The following is a 10,334-nucleotide window of genomic DNA, read 5'->3' on the forward strand; positions in this document are numbered from 1 at the left end:
CAAGTAACCATAGGCAACCCTGGGCTGAGAACTCACATGACACCACCATAGTTAAAATGTCTTGCATCAGCACCTCCAATGTTCCCATGGTCCAGGACTGCCTATAAAAAGGAGAGATGACAGCTCATACCCCAGAAGGAGGCCAGGAGTTGTGAATTTCCAAGCCCCAGCTCGCTCTGACCACTTCTTTGCCTGCCCAGCATCATGAAGGGCCTTGCAGCTGCCCTCCTTGTCCTCTGCACCGTGGCCCTCTGCTCCTGTGCACAAGGTGAGTCTGTCATCCATGTGCTTTGATGGCTCCCTGGGCAGAAGTCAGGCCACATCTTCCAGGTGCTGTGGCCTGAAAACCCCCGTGTGAAATTAGGGATCCTCCAATGGGGTTTCAAAATGACATCATGGTTTTCTTCAAGAAGGTTGAAAAGCAGTCTATCGATCTGGGTGGCAGGATGGGAGTCAGAGAAGTTTTATCCTACTGAGATAAATGAGATGGTTGAAGTCTAATTCACTGGGTTATTAGCATGAGGTAGAATCTAGGTCTATTTAGTTCTCTGGTGCTGGTAAGTTTTACAATGACCTCAGCAGTCTCCTAGAGTTCAACCCCTTGGGTAACATAAAAGATGTCTATACTCTTCTCAGCTATCTATGATTTAATCGATTAGAAAAAAAATTTCCCAAGGAGAGTTAGGAGAAAGGAATAGATTATTCAGAGAGCTTGATTCCCTGTAGGGTAAAATAAAGACTAAAATGGAGATAAGACTTGGGAAATTAAGGAGAAACAAACAAGAAGCCAGAGTATTTCCAGCTTTCTTTTCCTGCAGGCCTCAACTCTGAGCTGTGCTGTCTCCCTTTGCTCCTTTGTGACCCGCCTGGGCTTCTTCTCCTGAGCAACTCCCATTGCCCTTGTTCCCTCAGATTAGATTCATACCCCATGCATCTGCTGCTTCTCCTACACCTCCCAGTAGATGCACTGCAAAGTTTTGGTTGCCTAGTATAAAACCAGTGGTGAGTGGTCTTAAAATTAAAATCCTATATTTTAATTACTTTATACTGTCAATATTCATTTAATTTTCATCACATATTTGCTCTTCCTGTTCTCTTAAATTCTTCTGCATCTCTGAGCTCCATCTGCAATCACTTTTCTTCTGCCTAAAGGAATCCTCTTAGTATTTTCGTAACTGTGGGTCTTCTGATAGTGAAGTCTCCATTTTTAGCTTGCTTGGAAATGTCTTCCTTTTACCTTCATTTTACCTTCACACTGGATATTAAAGTCCATATTAGCTCCCACCTCCTACTTGTGCTTACGTGCTCCTTGTCCCTTGTCCCGTGGGTTGTCTCCTCCATATGCCCTATCTGCAGACAGAAGGACTGGTGCTCGCATTACGCCAGGGCAAGAGCACTGGCTGCTGGAGTCAGCAAATTTGCAGTGGATCTGGAGAAACATAACAGAGGCAGGAGACAATGGGGTGCCTTAACTGTGAGGGAATCGGCATCCAGAGCCTGAGAAAAACCAAGTAAACTTCTCCACCCTTGAAAAGGGACCAGCAAGAAGTTGATGAAGACCTCGCTGCTCAGGGCTGTGGAGTAGGGCACAAAAGGAACTAAGGAAGTCATTTATCCTTGACTTTGAATGTTTCTTTTAAATCTCTGCCTCTGTCTTACTCTCACTCCCTCGCTCCCTCCTCAGGGAGTATAGCTCTTGAAACGCTGGCCTTTGTTCCATCTCTTTTGGGTAGGAACTTCTTTCAGTCTACAGAGACTTTTCCCAGCAAGAGACCCTCTTCTGTAAATCGCTCTAGGAGTAGAGCTTCTCGGTAGAACTGAGGGAACTCTGCCACTTCCGCACCCTAGGAACCAACTAGACCCAGAGTTTGCATTTTGTGAATGACTGAGTTAGGCCTCAGTTCTCCCAACTAAAAATGGGTTCTAGCCCTCTCCTGCCTTTCAGATCTAAGTTAGATATCTAAGTCCTCGGAAGATAGCCCAGAACATTTTGAAACCTTTTGTGAAGTTCTTTGATTTTACTTAGAGGATCTTAATCCACAAGAATTAAGTGATTATGGCTTAAAAGTCTGCCCAGAGCATAGGCAAACAACTCTAAAATGAAGAAAGGACAAGGGTCAAGAGAGTCTCATGGGACAGATGAGACTTGTGAGCTGATGGCCATGGAGAGGAGATGGAGGGCACCAAAGAAGACCTGTTCAGTGTTGGGCAGGCAGAGGAGTGTAGGCAATGCCAAGACAGGACTGGGCACTTGCTGCCGCCTACATCCTTCTGGGGTCCAAGCCATGCCTCCAACCCTTTACAGGCAACTCTAAACCATGAGGAGCTGGAGCCTGGGATGACCAGAGGGGAAGATGTTAAGTGCATGGTGTTATGCTCTGAGTTGTACATGTTGGGGTACTTTGGGTCCCCCAGGGGTTTAGGACTTACAAGAGCAACTTAGCTGCTCACTTGTTGGGGCTGAGTGTGCAGAAATGTTTTTAACAGTGAGAGAAGGTGAGACGTTAGTGTTGAAGTCATACATATAATGGAGAGATCTTCAGATTAACACTTCCTCCACAAAGCAGATCTCTAATGCTGTGCTGCAGCTCCTCTGACCACATGGTGTGACATAAATGGTGATGCCACAGAGTTCCGGGCAGCACAAGTCACACTTAAACCACACCCTGGGTGAAAAGGACCATTATGTCATGTTAATCGGAGTGCTTCTAAGAAATGGTTAACTCATGAGGAGGAAGTCAAGAATTGGTGTCACTAAGAGGCCAAGCTTAGCAGGTACCTTCTATCAAGAACAGATCTATTTGTGAATGGCACCATGGTCATTTCCTCCTATGGAACAGATATTTCTAGTGTTGTGTTTCCATTGCACAGAAGTGACATGTAAGATGACACCCCAGAATCTTAAGTAGTTCGAGTTGTGTTTGATCCAGACCCAAATGGACAAAATGGAATAGGGAAAGTCTGGACTACGGGAATAACAAGAATGATGGGGCCAGGCTTTTAACCACTGTTTGATTTATCGAACATTCGTAGGTCCCTACAATATGCCATCATTGGGTTTGACACTGGGTAATAGACATGAATATGCATTACATATGGGGTGTCTATATAGATCAGGAGCCTTAGATACCCTTATTTTTTCACCCAGGAAACCTACAGCTAGGAAAATATCCTATAGAAATAACCTCACTTATGGAGAAAGTTTTTTGCATACAGATGTTTGGCATGATTTATAACAGTGAAAAATTGGCCAGTTGCAGTGGCTCACAGCTGTAATCCTAGCACTTTGGGAGGCCAAGGCAAGCTGATCACCTGAGGTCAGGAGTTCGAGACCAGCCTGGCCAACATGGTGAAACCCCATCTTTACTAAAAATACAAAAGTTAGCTGGATGTGGTGGTACATGCCTGTAGTTCCAGCTACTCAGGAGGCTGAGGTAGGAGAATCGCTTGAACCTGGGAGGTGGAGGTTGCACTGAGCTGGGATCACACCACTGTACTCCATCCTGGGCAACAGAGTGAGACTCCATCTGAAAAAAAAAAAAGAAAAATTGAAAACAACCCACATATGTTACAGTAGTACATGATAATATTAATGTACTAGGCTTGAGTAAATTAGGCAGCTCTTAAAAATACTGGAATGATGTGGAAAAGTCTTTTAATGTTAAGTACAGTCATGTATGGCATAGCAATGCTTTGGTCCACGACAAACTGCATATATTATACAGCGGTGGTCCCATAAGATTATAATTCTGTCTTTGTACTATACCTTTTCTATGTTTAGATATGTTTAGATATGCGAATACTTAACATTGCATTACAGTTGCCTACAGTATTCAGTACAGTGGCATGCTGTGCAACTGTAGACTAGGAGCAACAGGCTGTACCATGCAGCACAGGTGTATGGCAGACTACACCATCTAGGTTTGTGTAAGTCTCTGATATTCCCACAATAACAACACGGACTAATGACAAGTTCCTCAGATGTATTCTTGTCATTAAGTGATGCATGGCTGTATAAATAAAAAAATACAAAATTAAAACCTGTATCATGACAACAGTAATGTCTTCCCCCACCAGACACAGTAAAAAGAAGGAAAAAAGCAAATGAGCAAACAGTACTATCATAAGCCTAGGAAAAAACTGCACTGGAAAGAAATACACCAAACTGTGTGTGTGTGTGTGTGTGTGTGTGTGTGTGTGTGTGTGTGTGTGTGTGTTTTAAGTGGCTGGGTTTAGGTACTAGAATTTTTCCTACCTTCAATGAAATTTATTTTTTCAGATTTTGCATCAGAATGCATATATGCCACAATAGGGAATGTAGAAAAAAATTCTTGCCTCCATTTGCCTGCTGCCTACCCACCTTTGAGATCCTAAATGAATTTTTATTCTTTTCTGTATTTTATATGTTTTCAAAATTAGCTTTACTACTTTTCAGTGTAATCTATAGTTCACATGACAAATCATATAAAAAGCTATTTGAAATAAAAACACTAGTAACATTGCTCTTCCTGTATTCCTATGAGACCCCCTCGTATGCTTGTGGATGAGACATTGTGAGGATGTGATGACTGAGAAAGCAGCAGCCATTTTGTGACCACGAGGTGACAAGCTCAAATAAGAAAAGCCAACGAAATGATGGGGGAAGGGGAGATGTTTTAAGAAGCCTGAGTTCTTGATGACACAATTGAGCTGTTGAACAAACTTGGGGAGGACTACCTGTTTAAATTTATTTCTTTATCTATTTATTTACTTGAGACAAGGTCTCACTCTATTGCCCAGGCTGGAGTGCAGTGGCATGATCAGAGCTCACTGTAGGCTTGACTTCCCGGACTGAAGCAACCCTCCTGCTTCAGCCTCCAAAGTAGCTGAAACTACAGGCATGCCCAGCTACTTAAAAAAAATTATAGAGACAGGTTTTCACTATGTTGCCCAGGTTGGTCTCACACTCTTGGGTTCCAGCAGTCCTCCCACCTTGGCTTCTCCAAGTGCTGGGATTACAGGCATGAGCCACCATGCCTGGCTCTGATTTATTTACTTTTTCAGTTTTAAGGACTAATTATTATTACAAGAGGTGAATATGCCATACTTTATTTAATTGTACATCATCTTTTAATTGTTACAAATAAGCTGTGACAAACACTTTGTTCATCTTTATGTTTATGTCCATAGGACAGATCCCTGGCAGAGCACCTTGCTGATCAAAGAGTAACAACTCTTTAAGGCTCATCATTCCTATTAGCTGCCAGTTAACCCAGCTAACCCAGGAACTGGCATATTATAGAGGTTCAGTGAGCCAATGTCTGATAGGCCAACCTCAATCTCGCCCCTCCTGTAGCATTTCCCCAGTTCTGCTGTCTCCATCCAGGGCATGCTTTTCTCTGGGGTTGTGCTTCTCACGATTTTCTGGCATTATCGTCCATGGCACATCTATGCTGTCGGAACAGCTGGGGAGACTATCAGAAGGTTCTGCTCCGTGGGAAAAAGACTTTATCTACAGATCTGCCCTTGGGAGAAGGCACCAGCTAACCCAGTCTCAGGGTGACGCCAGCATCTCACCTCCTCTCACTGTGGAAACCATTTCCTCACCAAGGGAGCGACTGAACCATTTTTGCAAATAACCTGAACCTTTGTGGTGAGGCCCTCCTGGTTTGTGCAATGCACAGCATGACACCAATATCATGATGAAAAATTTTCCCCTTCAAAGAGGATAAGGAAAAAAACTAATGGGTACTAGGCTTAATATCTGGGTGACGAAATAGTCTGTATAACAAACTCCCATGACATGAGTTTACCTATGTAACAAGCCTGCACTTGTACCCCAAACTTAAAAGTTTAAAAAATGAAAAAAGGAAAAAAAATTCCTCCTCAGTCTCCCCAAGTTTATATCTTCTAATACCCCAAGGCTGCCTGTACAGAGACGACATGGCTGAGACCCCAGAAGGAGGCAGCAGCTACAAGTCCTGAGTTCAGCTCTTCCCGGCCACCATGTGAACTCACACTCTGCCCAGCATCCTGGGGACCCCCGCAGCTTCCCTTGCTGTCCTTTTCTTCACTGACGCCTTCTGCCCTCAGACCCGCTCTGCCCCATGTGAATTTGTCTTTTGCTCTTGTGCCCCCACTGTCTGGCCATGGCTTGGACCCCACTGCCCAAGTCTATCCCTGAGACCTCCAAGTAGAGAACTTCAGAGGGATTTCAGGGACCATTTCCCGAGGAGGATTTTTCTTCCTAAGAGGTTTCAGCAACTCTATTCTCCTGCTCTGGGAGACAGAAGGAGAGTGAGTGAGTCCCATTCTATGGATGAGAAAATGGAGGCCCATGGGGATTTTGACAAGATCAGGTCCAACTGGTTCTCAGTGGTGGGGCCTTGGCTCTCCTTATGAACTCAGATGGAACTCCCCAAGGAGAGATGGGATGGAAAATAGTTTGTTCAGAAAACTAAATTTCCAGTAAAGAGACATAGAGACCCAGAACCAAGACAGAGAATGAGCAATACCAAGAGAAAGATGCAGAAATTAAAATCTCGGGGGAAAGAAGAAATGCCAGCTTCCTTCTGGATCTCTTTGTCCCCACATCCCCACCCCAAGCGGTGATGTCTCCCAGTTCTTCCTGACTCTCAAGGAAAGGGACCAGAAGCAGCTGGCTTGCCTTGTGAACAATGACTTGGGATCTTTCTGTCCTATCTCCTGTAGTGGGTACCAAGAAAGAGTTCTGCTGCCTCGTCTATACCTCCCGACAGATTCCACAAAAGTTTATAGTTGACTATTCTGAAACCAGCCCCCAGTGCACCAAACCAGGTGTCATGTAAGTGCCAGTGCTCCTGCCCACCCCTCGGGAGGGAGGCTGGGAGGTCTGGGGTGAGGTCCCCTCAGAGTACTCAGCTCTCTAAGGCCCATCAAGGAGAAGGACTCCAGGGGAGGCCCCTGCAGTGTTTTCTGACCTGGCCTGGGGCCTGCAGAGTCCTGAAGAGCCTGCCCCTGGGCAGAGGGAAGAGAGCAGACATGACAACGGGAAGTTGGCTTCCTGAGGAACCCCATCTGAGACACTTGGGGAAGGCCTGTGAACCCCGAAGTTAAGGGGAAATTTTACTGGCGTGAGGACAGGCCCTGAGATGCCTGGGACATAGAAGGATGCAGAGGCCATAGGATTCCCCTGATGAATTCGTCAGTTCTTAACTCTTCCTCCCTTCTCCACAGCCTCCTCACCAAGAAAAGACGGCAGATCTGTGCTGACCCCAACAAAAAGTGGGTCCAGAAATACATCAGTGACCTGAAGCTGATTGCCTGAGGGGCCTGGAAGTTGCGAGGACCCAGTGACCTTGGTGGGCCCAGGAGGGAGCAGGAGCCTGAGCCAGGGCAGTGACCCTGCCACCCTGGAGGCCACCTCTTCTAAGAGTCCCGTCTGCTATGTCCAGCCACATTAACTAACGTTAATCTTAGTTTATGCATCATATTTCATTTTGAAATTGATTTCTATTGTTGAACTGCATTATGAAATGAGTATTTTCTCTGACATCTCATGACATTGTCCTTATCACCCTTTCCCTTCAACTCTTTGCACATTCAATGTGTGGATTAATCAGTGTGATTAGCTTTCTCAGCAGACATATGTTTCAAATGACAAATGCTTATTGAATGGTTTTGCTCAGCATTACCTTTTAATATATTGGCAGTACTTATATAAAAGGTAAACCAGAATTCTCATTGTGACAACTCTATTGATTTGGTTTCACTAATTGGAATCACAGATTGACAGGAATTCTGGGGGAGGAGTAGGGAAAATATGAAAAGGGGCAGAAACTACAAGATAGGGACCGAACACTTCTACGGTCATACCAGACGTTTCCGTGGAGATATTTTCCTGAAAAGTTGAAACAGACACCATTATTTTATAAACCACATTGTAACTGAAATGCAATAGAAAAATTTTCTACTGAAATGAATATCAAGATGACACTGCAATGCATATTTATGTACACAAGCTCATTTTCATAAACAAAGCTTTCCTCAAGAATGATGGCTAACATCTGTTGAGGACTTACCAAGTGCTGGGTTTTGGGGTAAGTACTTACATCAGTGAAAGTCTGGGAAACATCGCCCACAGTCTAGCAAGGACTCCTTATCTGGAAGTTGGCTGAACGCCTTGGTCATGTTATCTTTGTTCCCCACTCTGCTTTTGGGGAGGATGTTTTCCATGACTAGCTGACATGAGGCTTGGGGCTGGGTGGCCGGAGTTAGCAAATAAAAATACAGAATGGATACTTATTTAGTGTAAGCATATCCCATGCAATATCTGGGACCTACTTGTACAAAAAATGATTTGTTCTTTACCTGAAACTCAAATTTAACAGGGTATCCTAAATTGTATCTGGCAATCCTCCGAAGAAGGAATACCGCTTATGGAGGTGTCTGCTTCCTGTTGGAGATGTCTATTGATTGGCTTAAATGTAGAACAGGGCTTCTCAACCTTGAATTCACATTAGAATCACTTAGGAGAGCTTTAAAAAAGTCCAGTGCCAGGGCCTCACCTCCAAAGTTACGAATTTAATTGGACTGATGTGGGGCCCAGCATCAGTGATTTAAAAACTCCCCAGGAGATGTTAATGCACAGCCGAGTTTGAGAATCACTGTTGGTGTGCGGTCATAGGCTGTTTTGAGCCAGCGTTAGGGTTTCAGAGGCAAAGCAACTTTCTTCCAGTTTTTGAAGACATCTGATCTAGTTATTTTTGGTTCATTCCGTTGGATGGTTAATCATAAGCAGCAAATCTATCAGATACAGTTATTTCTAGAACTGGGTTTTTAACATGTCTCTTCCAGCACAGCACTGGGAGCTCTGTGGTCATCCCTTCCACCGCCCATCGGTTCCCCGTTGTATTAACTCCACATTGCCCCCTGCTGGTGAAACAATGACACAGGCGTGAAGGCTGCCCTCTTTAGCTCCCTGCCTCTGATGAATACAGCTGCACCTTCACGAAGAGCACAGCTGTTCATTGTGATGGTTAATGTTATGCGACAACTGGACTAAGCTAAGGGATACCCAGATAGCTGATAAACATCATTTCTGAGTGTGTCTGTGTGGTGTTGCAGAAGAGATTAGCATCAGAACACTAAAGAAGATCTGCCCTCACCAATGCAGGCAGGCATCATCCAATTCACTGAGGTCCCAAATAGAACAAAAAGGCCGAGGAAGGGTGACTTTGCTGTCTGCGTTTGAACTGGGACATCCATCTTCTCCTGCCTTCTGACATCCACGCTCCTGATTCTTGAGTCTTCAGACTCAGACAGGGACTTGTACCATCACCTCCCCTTCCTGACCCCTTCTCAGGTCTGTGAACTTGGACCAGAACTGACAACTTCGGCTGCCCTGGTTCTCAGGCCTTTGGACCAAATCACACCACTGGCTTTCCTGTTGTTCTCCAGCTTGCAGATGGTAGGACTTCTTGGCTTCCATAATTGTGGCAGCCCAATTCCCCTAATAAATATCTCAGGGTATATATATATAAACATTGGTATCCAATCTATATCTTTAGATAGAAATAGTCTATTGTTTCTGTTTTTCTGGATAACTGACCAATACATTCATTTTATCATCAAGATAAATATTTACAAGGTGGGATCTGAGAAGGAGGTGGATTGGGCTGCTTCAGAACCTGCTTTCCTGTCCTGCCTAATCTCTCACCTCCTCATTTTTGCTGATATTAACATTAGCTTGGAGTGGAGCACTCTGCTCTTCTAGTCTGCAAGCTCCAGATCACTGGATTCTTACATAGCTTGGTTTTCAGGCAGCAAGCAGAAAGTACATTTCTTTAAAAAACTACTTTTTCCCCCCTTCTCTGCTATCAGATGAATCAGTTTCGAAGTAAGTTAATTTCTTTCTTAATGGGCCTTATGAAGACTGATGCAAGAAATAGTCTCCAATACCCTGAATTTTCCGTTTTGATAAAACTTTGGCTGGAAGATGGCCTTAGAATATGTAACAGGCCATGGGGGTAACCGGTTGTTTTGCTAACTAGAGGTATCCCCGCTGATTTTGACCTTAGCTACTGCCCTCAGCCAGTTCCACGTTTGGGGACCTATACTTACAACACTGCAGTCCATGTCAGTTAGGGATGGTTTAAGTCACAGTGTCAGAAAAATAACTCAATCTGGCTTAAATGATAAAGGGAATTTGTTAGTTCACATAACTGAAGCTTCAAGAAATAGAATTAGTTGCAGGCAAAACTTGATTCAGTGGTTCTTGTTTCACTGTAGACTATACACGTCTTTCTGAATTTCTGATCTGCCTACATTTGAGAGCTCCATCCTAGAACGAAGTTACTATATTCATCCTAGTTACT

General features: G+C 44.2%; 1 protein-coding gene across 1 annotated transcript; it reads left to right on the plus strand.

The window, feature by feature from the left end:
* Positions 1–204: 204 nt before the first annotated feature.
* On the plus strand, positions 205–7,285 carry CCL18 (C-C motif chemokine ligand 18). Its single transcript, NM_001032853.1, is given in 3 exon segments — positions 205–268; positions 6,691–6,802; positions 7,195–7,285. Coding segments are annotated over 3 exon segments (267 nt in total).
* Positions 7,286–10,334: the final 3,049 nt, after the last annotated feature.

Source organism: Macaca mulatta, chromosome 16 (genome assembly GCF_049350105.2).
Source record: "Macaca mulatta isolate MMU2019108-1 chromosome 16, T2T-MMU8v2.0, whole genome shotgun sequence".
Classification (NCBI taxonomy): Eukaryota; Metazoa; Chordata; class Mammalia; order Primates; family Cercopithecidae; genus Macaca; species Macaca mulatta.